Raw genomic sequence first — 17,205 nt, forward strand, 5'->3', positions numbered from 1 at the left:
AAATTATAGCCCAGGGTGTGGACAAGAAAATACTACTGCAGGAGGTGGCAGCAGTTCCCGGAGTGCTCTAAGCTTAGGGGCTGTGAATATAGGGAGGGAGGGATGGTCCTGGGAAGGCAACAGCTGGTGGTTTGGGGGTGGGTGTAGCCAGCCACCTCATTCGGTTTCTCCCTCCTGATATCCCTCTTATCAATAACCAAGGAGCAGGGGCACAGAACACCCCAGCAGAGCAGGGAGTGTGGTGTCTACTCCAGAGAGAGGGGACAGTTCCCTGGGTGTCTGATGTCCCCCAGGGAGTGTAGGGAGCCCTAGAGTCAAAAGACTGGCTATTGGCACATCCGACTGTCCACTTGTCCCAGGATGCTCCCCACGATTCCTGAAGTCAGGCTGCAGTGATGGGCGTTGCTTCCACAGAGGGCCCCCAAGAACCTCTAGCATAAAAATGGACCCACAAACATTGAGGAAAACCAACGCTGCAAAAGAAAGGGACCACATTCGAGAAATATCCTGATATTTACTTTGTAAACTACTAACAACTTAAGACAATTATGAGGGAAAATAAGGACATTTTCATACAAAGACTGAAAAGGTTTACTGTTTCAGACCCTCACTCAAGGAACCCGAGAGGGAGGGAAAGCAGACTCCAGGAGGGAGGAAAGAGCCGTAAGAAGGGAAAGTGAGCAAGGAGATCTGCAAACATGTGGGTAATTCTAAATAAGTGTTGACTGTATAAGTAATAATAATCATGATCATGATGATGATATAAAGACCTCATTTGGAGATCTAATAAGCAGGTGGAATTATATGCTAGACAACATTCATATCTAACATGGGAACGCGTGATCAGATTTAAAGCATTCCCATCTTTATGTTGTTTGGATGGAGGGAAAAGATGTTACCTTCAGGCCTGCTTAGGTCAAGAAAAGTACGCACGCTGAATTTTAAAAGTCATGGAAAGATGGATGAGTGAGATATTGAACCAGCCATTCAGGAGTTTCCAGGGTCATAGCGGAGATGAGACCCATATCAAAATTATTCCAACACAAGGTTCCAAAGCCAAAAAAGTTACAAATGCCACAACAGGATTACCATCAGCATGTGTCTCAGGCACATGGAGTTCCCTCCTGCTCTAAGATGCCATGATCTATAAGGAGGATTACAGATGGGGAGGGTTGGTGTTGGTCCATTAGTGCAAATTTCTGAGTCTCAGATTTGTCTTGCCACAGGACCCTGGCATTCTATAGTCCTGTGTGATGTGGGAGAAGGGTAGAGCCATCAGTTCTCTCCCCTCTTCCCTCTGTACGTGGAGTCTGGGTCCTCAGAGAAAAACCCGGCTTCATATCAGAGTGTGAGCTTGCAATTGTTGGTCCAGTGGCTCCGCCGGGGAATTCTCAGGGCAGAGTAAGTGGAGGCGTGTGCTGCGTCTGGATGTAGTGGGAATGCACTTGGGACGTGTCCTGTGCACTGCTCCCTGTGGCCAGGTCTCCTTTCGTCTGCCCCTCCATTATCTCAGCCTTGGGCCACAGGCCCTTGGCCTAGCCCAACCCTTAGTTCAGCCCCAAGGTTCACCCCCAGCCCCAGCCCATATTGTTCCCAAGGGCTCCTAGGGCTGTAGGCACATACATCATTGATGAGGGCACGCAGGTGCTGGCAGATGCTGCAGAACATTCCCTGGATGTCCTTGTCCCGCGCGTGCTGCACGATGTTCTGCAGGCTCTCCAGCACCCGCACGGCCACCCGCGCCTCAGCACTCAGGAAGCCGTGTAAGTACGGAACCAGCCTTCTGAGAGCCTTTGACTGATGGGAAGAAGGCAGAGATCACTCACCACCTGGGGGTCATGCAGCACTCTGGGCACAGGGTTTAGAGCACATGGATGGTGCCTAAGAGAAACAGACGTGGGAGACCTAGGGGCTGGACATGCCAAGGAAATGAGGGCTCAGGGGGCTCAGGCAGCTTGTGGACAGGCCTAGCAAGGCCCACACACTGGATGTTGTGATGCCCTTGGATGAGGGTGGTGGATGTACTAACCCTGGGACAACCGAGGGACCCAAGGAGGAAAAGCAAATGCTTCAGGGACTCCCAGGTGGTCCCCCTGGACCCTCCCCCACTCTTACCTGTCCTGGGGGCAGGGCCAGGTTGCTGATGCCCCGCAGGCCGATTCCCACCATGCTGATGTCGGGGTCCTTGACCCACTGGGTGACAATACCCAGAGATTTGTGCATCAGGCTCTGGGCCACCGATGGGTGACAGAGGAGCTGCAGGGCAGGACACCATGGTTATGTATGGAGGAGAGGTGATGGGGACCCTGTGCTCCCCCAGCCCTCCCTCAGGCCCCTGCTCAGGCAAGGACTGTGTGTAGGGGAGAACAGTGGCAGATCTGGTCACATGGGGTGGAGACTACGGGGAAGGGCTTGGTTGGTAATGCTGGTAAGACTTGAATTTGGAGCCAAATCATTCTGGGAGGACTAGAACTGCTAACCCCTTCCCAGCTATCCTGGCCTCCTTAAACCAGTCCCCTGACATGCCAGGGAAAGGACTCCCATTTGAGATGGCTTCATTCTCTTTTTTCTCCTTCCTGGGACAAATAAGTTAAGATCCCATTAAATAGTCGGTCCCTCAGCTACAGGAAGGGTAAAGCTACAGCTGCTGGGCTCTCCCCAGCTCTCATCTGAGCATAAATGGCCCTGGCCAGGATTTTCTCACCCTCATCGATGCAGTGGAGGGAATTCTGCACAAGGGCCATCATTTCATGAAGGAGGGAGGGGTCACACGTCTTTCCCATTGCTCTGAGATGGGACACAGGAAGCAAGCAGTTGCCGGGGGTGGGGGAAGTGGCCAGAGCCAGCGTGCCCACAACAGGGAAGACATGAGGGCTGAGGACTCGGAAGCGCAGAGGCCTGGGAGGTGGGGGAGGGAGGGTGCAAGGCTACTATATTCGAGTGCTGGGACCTGGGAGACTAGGGTCAGGGGTCAGAGTGGTGCCAGGGACACTGGGGAAGTGGTTCCATCTGTCAGGTCCATGACCCAAGTGTGGAAAGACGTGGAGCTGGGAAGAAGGTCCCAGAAGTGGAGGTCATCTGCATGGGACACCACTCCCCCGACCGCAGCTGCAAATGTCAACTTGACAACCTCCAGGGCGCACCTGAAGGACACCGCCATCCCATCGGCTTTGTGAAAAGAGAAAAAACAAGAAGATGGACAAGGCGTTACCCCTGGGGTGCATTCCTGTGCTGGCAAGTTGGAGACAGTTCTCAGACCTGGTAGCTGGTTCTGCTCCGCAGCTGACAAGAGGTCATGACTTCATGGCCCCATCTCCAATTGCCCGTCCACTCACCCCTTTACCCCGGCCCTCCCCCAACCACAGAGTCCTCCAAAAGACACTTCCCTGGACGTTCCCAAACTCTGCTCTCACACTTCACCGCCACCCCCACCTAACCACAGTGTCTCTCCTCTATCGGTTTCATTAGATTTCATTTTCATTTCAGATTTCATTGGAATAAAATGTGCTGAGGTTAATAAAAAGTATGTCAACCACCTATTTAGGAGTCCAACCCCCATGTCACAGGTGAGAAAACTGAATTCCAGTAGGGACTTGCACAAGATGGGGCAGCTAGTGAGGAAGTCAAGGCAGAGGCCAACAGGCTGATTCAAATGGCCAACCCTGAGTGAAGAGGGTGACACAGTCTTGGCCCTGTCATCTACCATCTAACTGAACCTCTTCACACGTAGAATTATGAACGTGGGGACGAGGCGGGGTATAAGTCAGCAGAAGAGTGCACAGGATGAAAGGAGCAACGAGCAATCTGAGAATTGGAGAGACTATTCCAGTGCACAGTGCTGCAGCCCCACACCATGTCCCACTCTTCTCTTCCTGCGTCCCTAAGAGATCAGCATCTAGTTGTCCAGAGCTCTCAGGAATCGACTCGTTGCATTTCTCCACCACCTGGAGGTGAGGCTTACCTAGTGGGGTCAAAGGACTTGCTCTCGCTGTCCGGAGCCCCCTCTTGGCTGGACACCACCATCTTCTGGGGAGCATTTTGCTCAGTCACCCAGTAGAGGTGACACAGTGCTGCCAGCAACAGCCGTGGGAAGCGTTTCTGGACAGCCTCCAGGCACAGGGGTTCTGACAGCATCTCACACAAGGCACATGTCACCTGGGGAGGGGGGCATCGGAATTGACCAGGCCTGGGCAGGGAAAGTCTGGGCTAGAAGCCCACCCTGTCCCTCCCTGTCACTGCCCAGCAGGCACAGCTCACTCTGAGCCAGGCTTGTAAGAAACATCCAAAGACTGAACCACCACACCTCACCCCTAGGGAAATGAGGGTCCCACCCACATGCAACTGCCTCCTCTTGTGCTCACTTGACATTCAAAATGGAAAGCAAATTGACTCTAAATGCTCAGCACAAGATGATTTCTGGCATATTTGTCCACACTAACTCCAGGCAACCAAACCTCCTCCTCTCCTATGCCCCTTGCCACACCCCCAGGCTTCCCATAAAAGGCCAACACCAGAATCAGGAGCGAGCACAAGCTGGTGGCCCTGCCTGGCAGTTTCCTTGTTCATACAATGGGAGTGGTCCCCACCCTTTCTCCACCATGCATTCTTAGATCCAAAAGCACCAAAAGGAGGTGAAAGTGCTCCTGTGAGGAGCCAGTATGAACCCTCTCCTTTTGCCCCTCCCCAGTACCTGCTTGCCCCCTGAGGTCAAGCCCTGTGATCCCTACCTCTGCCCCCAAGCTCCCAGAACAGGACGTCCTAGGCCCCTCCTCCCTCTACTGACCACCAAGGCTGGGTGTCCATGTCCACTGTGTCCTCTCTGGAGGGGGTCTTTTCCAAGGAAGCGTGTGAGCAGCTGCACGACTTTGAGGGAGGTGTTCCGCTGGGTGCCAAATGCCTTCCACAAGGCCAGCGTGGAGCTGCAAGACCCAGGGACAGCAATGTCACGGGCCTTGGTGATCACAGTCCTAGGACGAGTCTGGTCTCAGGCCCATGAAGAGCCAGTCCTCAGGGACTAGAGGAAGGGAGACCAAAGAGAAATAGGCCAGAGGATGTGGAGAGGAGGCTCGCTTGGGATCAAAGAGAAGCGATGGAAGGAGAGAGCACTCTTGCAGAGTGACTTTTAATCTGGGCTTGGGGCCAGGCACAGGGGGCTTCCTGGGCTGCAGAATGTGCCCCTCGGCCAGGGCTGTACTACCTGTCCCAGGGAAGGGGCTTGCTGAGCAGCACGGGGACCACAGCTATGATGTTGCTGAGTGCCAGGGAGCACATGGCCTGCAGGGTCTCCTCCTCTGTCCTGGCTTCCAGACTCGAGTTGAGCTGTTCAAGGATGCCATCCACAATTTCCTCAACCTACAGGGCAGAGCCAAAAGTCCCCATAACTCTTTCCATGCTTCCTTCCCACCTTCCTCCTCTACCAACTCCCAAACTCAAGGGGCCTATTTGCAACCCTGCCAGCCACACCTTTCCCAAGGCAGAGTTCTAGGGTGCAGAGGCCAGACCAGCAGGGGCCACAGAATAAACTGCAGAAGCTGGCGCTAAGGCCACTGCAGCAAACGCCTGCCACAGCCCCAAAGCGTGTAGGTGAGTCCCCAGGTCACTCAGGAGGTGTCAGTCCACCAGGACGGAAGGCAAAGGCCCTGCAGACACTTCAGGGGTTCCCCTAACAGCTGGGATCAACTTTCAACCCTCAACACTGCAGGGATGAGTGGCATGGGAGGTGGAGACCCCAGGCTGTGTCCTGGCCCTCAAGTCCCTAACACGGAGCCCTGGGAAGCCCATTCCAGTGCAGTGCTTCCAGACACCCTCGGCACGTCCTTCCGGTTCCGGTCCCCGGCCAGGCCGCTCCCATCAGTGAGTGAGGGCAACGGGTGTCAGGGCCTCAGTGAGAGTAGGATGGTCTGAGGGAGCCCAGGCCCTGTCTTTAAAGGGACAGTGGCCACTCAGACAGGTTCCCTAGGTAGCCACATTTAAAATTTTTTTTGTGAAGTGGGAGATGTAGATTTTTATGCCAGACCTTTCCTGTTAAGCCCCCCAAAAAGACAATGCATTCAAAGGTCAGAGTCACCCCATGAGCTTGTTGACTTGCAAACCACAGTCTGAGCCCCTGACACTCCAGGGAACCAGGTCAATGCCCCCAACCATGCCTCCCCATGCCCCGGAAGATCCAGCAGATTCTCCAGCTGCCTACGGCCCTGCACGTGCTGGTGCTAAGTGAGGAACCAGACCCCAACACAGGAGGCAGTTTGAGCTCAGGATTACAAATGTCAGTGGGACCACACAGAAAGTCAAGTGCAAGCCTACGTTTTATAGGTGAGTGAATTAAGACCAACAGAGGAGAAGGGACTTGCCCTTTATCTGGCTAGGACTAGAGCCAGGAGAGAGCCCAGGGCTCCTGACTTACAGGGCGGAACTCTTGCCATAGTGAGTGCCACACTACCTTTGTCATGTCTCTGCCTCGCTCTTCCATGACAGCCTTCATCAGCTGAGCAGCAGCCAGAGACAACTTGGCCTTGCTGTCAGTCAGGCCCTCAATGGCCTCCAGCACCAGGTCGCGGAGCTGGCTCCGGGTGAAGTACTCTGCAAATGCCTGCAACATGGGCCATCATTCTGGGCAAGCCTGGGCACCCTGCCTCAGATGGCCCGGACCACCCTCCTGGGAAGGAGACGAGGGAGAGCCCCTCTCGGGAGCAAGAGGCCCTTTTGTCCTAGGCCTGTGCTGTCTGCTGAGCTCCCAGAGGACACTGTCCCACAGCCAGAGTCTTTGGGGGTGGGAGGCAGAAACATTGACCTCAGGTGTGGGGCTCAGAGGTCGGAGGCTGCAGAGGCAGAGCAGTGGGAGAGAGGGGCTGCCCTGGGGTCCTTAGTGCCACCGGTCTGAGGCAGGAGTTGGGATACACATTGCTCAGGAAGAATAAGGAGCATGAAACCAGTAATTCTGGGGGACAGGCCATAACAAACAATCAGGATCCAGGATGCTCAAGGGAGAGCGTGTGGAACCCCAGGACTGGACCTTCCAACACACAGGGCCAGTCCCCCAAAGGAAACCTTCACATCCAGTCAGAGAGGGAAGGCAGGTGGGATACAGGAGTCCCACCTGAGGGGGCTGGAATATCATGTAAATGAGAGGCCCCAGCTCTCCCCACTTTGTGTCCGGCCCCGCCCCCTCGCCTTGCCAATCTGAATGGGGTTGCCATAGAAGGTGCTGGCACTGTAGGCTTCACTCCTGCCCTCTTCCTCCAACAGCCTTTGCGTTTCCCTCGTCATCTCTGAACAAAGGCCGCAGGCCCAGCCCTCTGACACTCAGAAGGCTTCGCAGGCTGCCTGGCCTGGCCCAAGGCACCTACGCAGCCAAGCAGGCTTGGGGACATCACCATAAGGAATGCTGATGGCTCCTGTCTAAGGACCCCCACTTTGCTGCCTCGGAGCAGAGACAGAGCTGGGTATGAAGCTCAGCCAGACGGAGGAACTGATCCAAAAGAACTCTTTCCTGAGCAGGTATTTTGTCCCAAGAGGGTCACTGCAGGTGTTTCAAGGCAGGTCTCTCCAGGGAAATGCTGTGCTCAGGTAAATTCTAGGCCCTCGCTCTTCTGGAACGGAGCGTGTGCAGGTTGGAGGGGACGAGAGAGGGCTGTGCGTACGTGTTTGCAGCAGGAGGACGCGGGAGAGGTTGTAGATGGCCTGGGCAGCCAAGGAACAGATGCCACCCACGGGGTCCTGGCAGCGCACGGCCAGTATCCTCACCAGGTGCCCCAGCCAGGTGAATGGAATTTCCACCTGGGGAGGAGAGCTAGAAGTCACAAGTTAGCCCAGCCACTGCTTCAGGCTGGGCTGTCGCAGGGGAACAGCTAGGAGGAGGGGACGCATGTGCCAGAGCCCTGAGCGGTGAGATTAGGTGCGGGAACAGGGAAGGAATCAGTCGAGGTGTGGCTGGAAAGCACGTACACCGACAGAGCTGGGGCGGGACCTGACACTGTTCCCCTTCTCTGCCGCTTGACACCCCACTCATCTTTCAGCCCAGCTCAGACCTGCCCTCTGGGAAGTTCTCCCAGATTCCCGCACTTGCATCGTGTGTTTCCATATATTCCTCCCATCTCCTTGGTTTGTACGTGCATCAGGACATCGAGGGAACTGTCCCAGCCACCTCCATTGCCACTCTAGCACCTGGCACGGTGCCTGGCCACGGTGAGTGTGCAGTGACTGCTTGGTGATGGGAATGGAGACTGAAGCATGTGCAGTGAAATGGAGTTGGCAGATGGACTAAGATGACACAGAAGATGTCGGGGTGGGGGAGAGGAAGGAGGAAGAAAGGAGAGAACAAGGTGGGATGCACAGGAGGAAGTGGGGGCAGAGGGTAAGGCCGAGTGACCGAGCCCAGGGGACCAATGTGGTGAAGTTGGGGACAAGGGTAGGGGTGAGGGCAGGTTCTGGGGCAGGTGGCCACTCACTTGGAAGTTATTCACGTTTACAGTAAAGCCAAGAACACAGGTAGCACACCACATGGCCCGTTCCTGCTCGTGGCCATTCCTAGAATTCAGCCACATCTCTAGAAGCTGGAGGGAGAAGAGGACAGGAGAGGCCCAATCAGCCGCATCCCAGAGGGTGGAAAGGGAACCTTGAGCCTGGCTTCTGCAAAGTATCAGGGCTGCGCTTGTGAGAGTAGGATTTCTTCGGCCTAGAGGCACATTGTATGTGGGTCTGCCACCAGAAGCCTTCATTTTCCCAGCCCCCAATTTTCCCCTTCTCTAGGTGCTAGAAACCTCTCCACTAGTGCCTCTTTCTTCCACACGAAAGCAGAGACTCTGAAATGATACTGAGCACAGCTCACTTCAGTGGGTCAACCCGAACCACAGTTCCCCTACCCACTTCCTCCCACTCTTCAGTAGAAAAAGAACTCGGCAATAACAAGGAAGTGTCAAGTGTATTCACAAATTCAGTGGTGAGTTATGTGCGAGTCTGTTGGAGAAATACAGTTACGGATGGTTCCTATTTGAAACACAATGCGTAAGTGTCTCACCACTGGTAAATGACAGGCCCCAGATACCACTGATCCAAATACACATCACTCCATGTCCACTGGTAGCCACTAATCTGACAGTGGTGCAGGTAAACAATATGCAACTTACAACTGAAAAGGAAGAACAGCAGCAGATGAAAAACTCTACAACCAACTCCACAGAATATTGATGCTACACCGATTAAAAACAGACAAACAAAAAACACCCTTCCGGAAGACAGGAGGCCCACTATACGTGCTTATGGCCAGACTCTGGTGAAATCCCCAAGCCAACACTGAGATTCTAAATACCAGTTTATCCAAAAAGGAACTACAGTTCCTTCAAAAAACAGTTCATGCCTGGCCAGGGAAGGAAAGCCCACAAAATATTATACTGGAAAGCAAAGAAGCTCGTGGAGATTCCTAGAGCCATGTTACAAGGACTCAGGAGCCCACTTGAAAAGGCTGCCATTGACAAAAGATGGGACAATTAAAGCATTAACAGGAAAAATAGTTCTCATTGATTCAGACACATCAAATACTTAAAAATTTATTCTAGATTCCAATGATACCACAGGACTACCTGTGAAGTAATCTTGCTAAAAGGTAATTCTGAATCCCATCAAGCCTTTAGATCTAACAATCTACAGGAAGTTGTGGGACAGAGGGATTTGTTGCATGACCCTAAAAGGATGTAACCAGGACCACTCACATGTGGAAAATTTACAGAAGAAATGACTTGGTTCCTTCAACAAATATACTTCCAGGAAAAAGTGACACAAGGGGAATCTGTAGATGAAGAGACTTAAGTGCCCAACCAATGGGAATGTACGCACTTTCTTTAGGACCTCATTCAAGTGAACAGAGCTTTTCAGAAACGTATTTTTGAGATCATCAGGCCAAATTAAACATTGGCTGAATAATTATGACATTAACACATTAAAACAATGTTACATTTTAAATATAATAATGACAGCATAGTTATATATTTTAATAGATCCTTACCTTTGATAAACATACTAAAATATTTATGTGCAATGGAACAATCTCTACTGGGAAGAAAGAGGAAAAAGAAAGAAAAAAATATTTATGCATCAACTGGCGTGGAATTTGCTTCCAAGTAACTCGGGGGTAAAGAAGTTGGGGACTGTGAGGGGCATAATTAAAATGACACGGGCCATGGCTGACCAGCGAAGCTGATGGTGGCACACGGGGCTCGCAACTCTATTCTCTCCATTTTGGTAGATGCTTGAGATTTTCCAGACTAAGAAATTTAAACAATAAGGATGCAAAATTGGGAACCATAAACGTAGGGACTCTAAACTGTTAGAGGAAGAGATATGATACCGGAAGGAAATTTGGAACATCAAGAATAAAGGAGGAGCCACAGAAATGGTAAGTATCTGGGTAAAATAATAACTCCTCTTTCATAGAATTGTGTGAAATATGTTGGCTGGCTCAAAGAAAAGGTTATAATGTTGTCAGATGGCGTTTCAATGTGTGCAGTAGTAACACGTGAGACAACTCCAGCGTAGAGTGGGGCAGGAGTCCAGGTGTCTATATGCTCATCGAGGCTCCACGTTCTACTCGAAAAAGTAAAACACTCATTCTAGGCGGGCTGTGAAAAGCTATGCGTGTGTATTGTAATCCCTAGAGCGGCCACTGTAAAGCTATAAAAAGAGACACAGTCAAAAACACAATAGGTAAATTAAAATAGAGCATGAAAATGGGAAAATAAACCAAAGAAGGCAAGAAAGAGGAAACAGAGGAAGAAAAATCAGAGGGAACTAACAGACAAGTCATCAGATGGTAGACCTAAAAGCATATCAATGACTTCTTAAACATAAATGATTTAATGCACCAATTAATAGACACCAATTATCAGATCCCAGCCCTGATCAACTTCCCGCAAAGCTCTGCACCCAGCCTTCATCCTCAGTTCTGCCTCTTCTCCTGTCCCTGATTGTTCTGTTCCCAGCTATACTGGGGTGACAAAATTCACATCCACCCCAAACCTCACAATGTGATCCTGTTTGGAAATAGTGGCTTTGCAGATGTCATCAAGTTAAGGCGAGTTCATACTGGATTAGGGTGGGCCCTACTTAATCCAGTGATTGCTGTCCTTATAAAGAAGAGGACACACACACACACACACACACACACACGTGAAAATGGAGGCCAAGATTGGAGTGACATGTCTGCAACGCAAGGGATGCCAAGGGTTGGCAGGAACCACCAGAAAAGCCAGGGGAGAGGCACGGAATGGAAGACCAGATTCTCCCTCAGGACCTCCAGTGAGAACTAACCCTGCCAGCAGCTTGAATGTGGATGTGTGGCCTTCACGTCTGTGAAAGAATAAATCCCTGCTGTTCAAGCCAGCCGGTTGTGGCACATTGTTACGGGAGTCCTGGGAAACAAACACTCCAGCTTTCAGGGGTTCCTCCCCACTCACCTCCAAGCAGGACTCGATTTCAGTGGGCTTCTCCGTGATCGAGGCCTGCAGGAGACTCCGGAGAGACTGCATGGCCATCCTGAAGAGTCCCTGATGGATGAAGAGGAACTCACAGGGCTACTGAGGTAGCAGCCCGCCCCTCCTTCTACATTCGGCTCAGCACTCCCACCCCCAGGCAGGGTCCCTGCTCAGTTCTCCCTTGCTCGTGTTGTCCCTGCATTTCCAGGTGCCACTAGCCTACCACTGACTTCAATGAATCCTCTGCTTTTTTCACCAGAGAGCAACTGTCTGCCTGGTGTGTGGTTTGTCCTAGCGGAATGGGTTTTCCCTGACACGCAGCTCCCCAACCCCGCCATTCCCCACTCCCTAACAGTGCACATTCTGGGGCTCTGCTCCCAGGGGTCCCGTGGTCAAGAGCAATGACGGGGTGCCGGCTGTCCCCATGGAGGGTAGGGAGCTGGCCTTGCCATCTGTGGGCAACCGATTCACAAACAGTAGGACAGTGCCCTTCCCCTCACCCCCTCACATGGACCGCGTGGCCCTGCCCAGCAGTAGTACGTCTTTGCCTTTAAGGCAAAACCTTAGAAACAAAGTGGGTGACCTGCCTGCAAGGGCCCCTGCAAGACACCAAGGGCCTCCACACTGACAAGGGAAGGCAGCTCCCCGCCGAGGAATAAAGTACCCCAAGGAAATCCACCTCCAGAGCGAGGCCATTCCTCCTGGGCAGTGGGATTCCCAGGCCTGTCCAAATGCCCCCATTCCCAACCGGAGCTACACTGAGGAAGGGCTCGGGGGACACAGCCAGAGGAGATCCCGCTGAGCTCTCTCTAGATGTGGCCGTCTTTCCTTCATAACATAAATAACCCCGAACTGACAAAGAACGGTCACCAGACATCTGATGGAAAGAGGCCCAAGATAAATAGACCGACTGACCACTGCACACAGACTAGTTTCAGTAAATAGTAGAAAACATTGTTCCAAAATGTTTTGGAGCGTCCGCTGGAGCGGACGGCTGCCTGGCGCCTTGGTCGCGCGTGCTCGTCCCGCCTCTGGCGGCCGCCGCCGCCTCTACCGCCGCCACAGCAGCTACGTCTCAATTGCCCCTATCTGCTCAGCACCTTTCGGCGGATCAGGTGACAGGGCTGGAGAAGCAGGCTGGGTGACAGGGGCTGCTGTGCTGTGAGGGCTGCTGTGGCTTAGGCCGCCGCCGCTGCCACCATCAAGCCGGGACGTCCAGCGGCTGCCGAAAAGACAGAAGGCGGTGGAGAGGGACAGGGGGCGCTCTGGGTGGCTGCGGTGGCGGCGGGTAGATGCGGGAGTTGGAGGCGGTTGTGGAGGGGGAGCAGGGAGAAGAGGAGGGAAGGGAAGGGAAAGGAAAAGAGGGCTTGAGGTCGGAGAGGCTCTTCCCTCTGGGAGCAGGAGTTGCGGGCACCCGGAGCGCATGGAAGGCGGCTTGGAAAAGGAAGAGACTTGCAATGAATTGCATCCCTTGAAAAGTTAGGCGGAGAAAAGAATTCCTGCTCTTCTTTCCCCTCCCCACAACAGATACAGAGAGAGCGAGAGCGCGCGCCCTGGGCAATCGGAAAGTAAAGAGAGGATGAGGAGGTTCCTCCAGGAAAGGGTCCAGCACGGAGCACAAGCAAAGGACAGAGCAGTGGGTGGCACTGGGCCTCCTAGGGTGGCGGGCGCAGGCGGCAAAGGCACCAGAGAGTCGGAGGGGGACGGGCCGCTGGCTTCTGCGTCCTGCACCGAGCTCGCGCTGCTGCTGGGGCTGTAATTTCCTGATTTCCTGCCCCAGGATTCAAGTGGAATGAGTGTGTGTGCTTGGGTGGGGCGTGGCGACCCGAGTGGGGGCTGGGCAGTGCCCACCTCTAATCTTGGGCGGATAAAGGGGAGGGGCTGCGCGGGGAGAAAAGGAGGAGGAGGAGGGAGGCCAGGCTGACGCCAAGCCTAGGCGACTGGCTGCGGCCCAGAGGCAGCATTCGAAATACAACTGCCTCGGTGACAGCGGCGATGGCGCCTAGGGGCGCTTAGTTGCCACCCAGAGCCCCGCTCCCGCTCCCGTCCTCCTGCCCAGTGGCGGGGTTAAAGGGACAGGCTAAGGATCCCGGGCCAGCTGGCCTCAGGCCTCGCCCCGACGACCACCCGAGGCCACCCCTGCGCAGTTGTCCTAGAAAGGTGGAAAAGGGACTATCCCAGAGCCACCTTTCGGGGATCAGCCATTAACTGCGCCTCCACCGTGCTAAGTCCACACTGCAGGAAGAGTCTAGCCGCACCCGCGGCAGCGCTCTAGTTCCCTGAGAGTGGAAAGGGACTGCAGAGGAGCAGGGACGGCCCCTGACAGCCCTGCTGGGTCTCAGAACGCCCTCCCCACAGAGCGTGCTGCCACGCACGCACACACGTGTAAACACACGCACACTTGCACGCGGATACACGTGCACACCCGCCAACACAGGGCCTCGCCGACACACGCAGGCTCACTGCACACACACACACACACACACACACACGCAGGCACGTGCAGCGTGCTCACCCGCACACGCCGGCTGCTGCAGGGAGCTCTGCCCGGGTTGAGGCGCCAGCGGCGTCAAAGGGATGTAGCAGGTTCCCGACCACACAACTGCGCCAACTGCCCGACTTCCCTTCAGTTTACCTGCCTTTAACCTTCTCCCTAACAGCTCCCTTTCTGCCGAGCCCTGATTGCGCAGCCTGGGCTGTGTCTGAGTTGGGCGAACACCCTAATGGCCACGGTGCCTGTTAAAAGGCGGAGTCCATTTTAAAACGAACCTCTTTCATCCCTGAATAACACAAAACTCTGAAAGAATTAGGCTGAGGTTTTCACACATCACACCCAGAATTGTTTTGGACTAACTCCAAAATAAAAACTTTCAGCTGGGGGGGAATGTTTTCCCCAAGATAGGGACCACCGTGGCATCCAGGCGCCACTTCCCAGCCTTCAGGGGAGCCGGGCCCGCCGGGCGCTGCTGTGCGGGCGGCGGAGGCGCCCGGAAACGCCTGTTTGGCGGGGGGCGCTGATGGGGCAGCGCCGCCATCTGAAATCCATTTCCAGCTGCCCCTTGCAGAGCTGGGACACTTCCCTGCACGTTGAGTGCTCTGCGAGGCCCCGGGGTTTCTCCTGGGTCCGGAACTTAGCTGCGGTGGAGAGCGAGAGCCGCCATCCCTCCCGCCAGAGCCCGGCAGCAGACTGGGGACGGAGGCGTCTGACAGGAACCAAAGGTTTTCCGTCAGGGCTTGGCTGACAGGCCGGAATCCTGCACGCGCGACCTAGAGAGCGCATGCTCCGCGGCCCGGGGGCGTGGCACGCGGCCGGGCGCGGCATCGCGGTAAGCGAGGGCGGCTGTGCTCACGTAGGACCACATTTGAAAGGGGCGGGGCGAAGCAGCCTGGGAAAACGGTCGGGTACTTCAGGGGCGGAGCCAGTGTCTGATTGACAGTCGAGAGGCCAGTGAGAGAAGGAAGCTCCAGACGAAGGAAGGCGCCACCTTCAGTTAAACTGTCATGGCCCCTGGGAATTATAACAGGTTTTGCCTCTCAGGTTATCAACAGGCTCGGCTCTCAAAACTGATCTTTTCTAGCGGTCTGTACAACGCATTCGTGGACTCTGTCCTCCGTCTTCTGTACACAAAGTCTTCTCCGCAAGAGCTTGGGGAGCACTATTAATTACCATGTCCATTTTACAGGTGCAGCAACTGAAGCTTAGAGGTACGAACCTCAACAAGGACACAGCGGGGATCCCAATCTTGGCACCCTGACCCTACACCCATCCTGTCAAGGGCTCTGCAGTTCTACTGCCCCATAGACCTGGGAATCAAGGAGGAGTCCTGTAAAGAGACCGGGATGAATGCAGTTGAGCAGACTGCTGGCGGAAGTGTCATAGGAGTGGACGTAAATAGTAATAAATAGCTGGTTGGGTCCCACACAGTGTGAGAGCCCAGAGGATGCAGATGGGAGGGGAGCCAGGAGAGAGGAAGGTGAGAATGTGGGTGTTATGGGCCAGGCTGTCCCCCAGCCGGCGGAGCCTGGCAGCCCTGCAGGATGATGTGGCTTTGGGTTGCCAGCAGGTGCAGAAAAGCTGCTGTCTTGGGGCTGTGGTGATTTCCAGGTGTGAAGTTCAGCATTTTAGGAGCACAGCAGTGTTATAGTGCCTAGGAGACAGCTGCCTCTGTCTGCTAGGGCTGCAATAACAAAATACCGCAGACAAGGTGGCTTAGACAACAAATTTACTTTCTCACAGCCAGGAGGCTGAGAAGTCTGAGATCAGTGTGCTGGTAGATGTGGTTCCTGGCCAGGCCTCTTTCTGGCTGGCAGACGGCCACCTTCTATCTGCATCCTCTCATGGTGGACCGAGGTCTCTCTTTCTCTCTCTCTCTCTCTCTCTCTCCTTATAAAGCCATCAATTCTGTTGGATGATGACGGCACACTTATGACCTCATTTAACTTTAATTGCCTCCTTAAAAGCCTTATCTCCACATAGAGTCACACTGGGGGTTAGGCCTTCAACATATGAATTTGGGGAGACACAGTTCATTCCATAACAACAGTTCATACTCAGTAAGTATGTGACAAGTGATAATTGAGGACTGAAGAAATTGAACAGTTTTAGAACTCACATGTACCTGAGGTCCTTCCACAAATCTTACCTGGTTTAATGGGCATGAGACTCGCTGTGCTGGTGTGTGCCTTAGCCGTGGGGGAACATTCTGAGGAGAACTTGCGTGAGAGCTCATGGTTGTCCTCCGATAGCCACCACGAAGAGGTCTGAGAAAGTTACACCACGTGTCCTTGGTGGGGCTTAGTGAATCCGTTATCCTCAGATTGCCCTAAAGATTTCTTGAACTGTGATGTACTTGGTGCAGCTTCTGGAATAATGAGATCTCTAATGACCACCCCCAGGGAAGCGAAAGAATAATGACTTTTATTTTGTGTTGTTTGATGTTGTTCTTCTAGAGTGTGGTGACCAAGTCTGTCTTTTTAATCCTACTTGCCCTGGTGGGAGGAAGAGTGATGCAGTATGAAGCTCAAAGCCTTCAGGGTCTGGCTGATATGCTTCCATTTCTGGGTTCAATCACCTATTGAGTGACCTTGGGCAAGTCACTTCACTTTTTCTGAATCTGTTTCTTCACCTATAAAATAAAGCTAAGAGAAATATTGACCAATAGTGTAGTCATGAGGTTATATGAAAACAATCTGAAATCATTAAAGAACGGCCCCTTGGACTAGTTATTCAAGTCACGAGACCCCCTCTACCCACTGCTCCTGAGAATAGAGCAGTCTGCTGACTGGCCCACATCTGGCTGGCTAGTCATTCATTCATCAGATTGTTATCTTGAATGCCTGCAAGGAGCCACAAGTACTAGTTCTGAGTTCTGGGGCCAGGGAAGAACAAGACAAACAAGGTTCCTCCCTTTATGTAGCTTGTGTTCCTGGTGGAGACCAAGAAATAAAATGCATTGGGATAGTGTTAAGAATGAAAGAAATTAAATACAGGGTAATGTGCTAAGAGAGTTACTGAAAGCTGGGGTGTGTGTGTGGGGGGTGTTGGAACACTGTGTCGGTGGCCAGATAGAGGGGGAGGCTTCTCTGAGGAGGTGAGCTGAGTCCTAAACATGGAGGACGCATTAGTCTCCAGGCAGGGGGAGCAGCAGGCGCAAGGCCCAGCTGATTGGGTCAGGCTGGGTGCCCGACCACACGGTCTGTAGGCTGACCAGTGCTCTGACCTTTCCCTTGGGATTTAGAG

General features: G+C 53.5%; 1 protein-coding gene across 1 annotated transcript; it reads right to left on the reverse strand.

The window, feature by feature from the left end:
• Positions 1-2,971: 2,971 nt before the first annotated feature.
• On the reverse strand, positions 2,972-16,152 carry LOC123649748 (maestro heat-like repeat-containing protein family member 7). Its single transcript, XM_045567922.1, has 7 exons — positions 16,109-16,152; positions 11,448-11,537; positions 6,440-6,589; positions 5,198-5,352; positions 4,784-4,919; positions 3,962-4,155; positions 2,972-3,143 (listed from the first exon to the last, which is right to left on the reverse strand). Exons 2-7 carry the CDS (start codon positions 11,523-11,525, stop codon positions 2,972-2,974), a joined length of 885 nt encoding a protein of 294 aa, XP_045423878.1. The 5' UTR covers positions 11,526-11,537; positions 16,109-16,152.
• Between the last annotated feature and the right edge of the window lie 1,053 nt (positions 16,153-17,205).

The sequence above is a fragment of the Lemur catta genome, chromosome 14 (assembly GCF_020740605.2).
Source record: "Lemur catta isolate mLemCat1 chromosome 14, mLemCat1.pri, whole genome shotgun sequence".
Lineage (NCBI taxonomy): Eukaryota > Metazoa > Chordata > Mammalia > Primates > Lemuridae > Lemur > Lemur catta.

What these genes read in the sequence shown, in the direction of transcription:
- LOC123649748 (XM_045567922.1), bottom strand. Translation starts at nt 11,525, where the DNA reads ATGGCCATGCAGTCTCTCCGGAGTCTCCTGCAGGCCTCGATCACGGAG. An exon ending in AAATCGAGTCCTGCTTGGAG is followed by an intron (nt 6,590 to 11,447) that starts GTGAGTGGGGAG and finishes CCCATGTTGCAG; the next exon opens with GCATTTGCAGAGTACTTCAC. An exon ending in ATGGACACCCAGCCTTGGTG is followed by an intron (nt 4,156 to 4,783) that starts GTCAGTAGAGGG and finishes CCCCCTCCCCAG; the next exon opens with GTGACATGTGCCTTGTGTGA.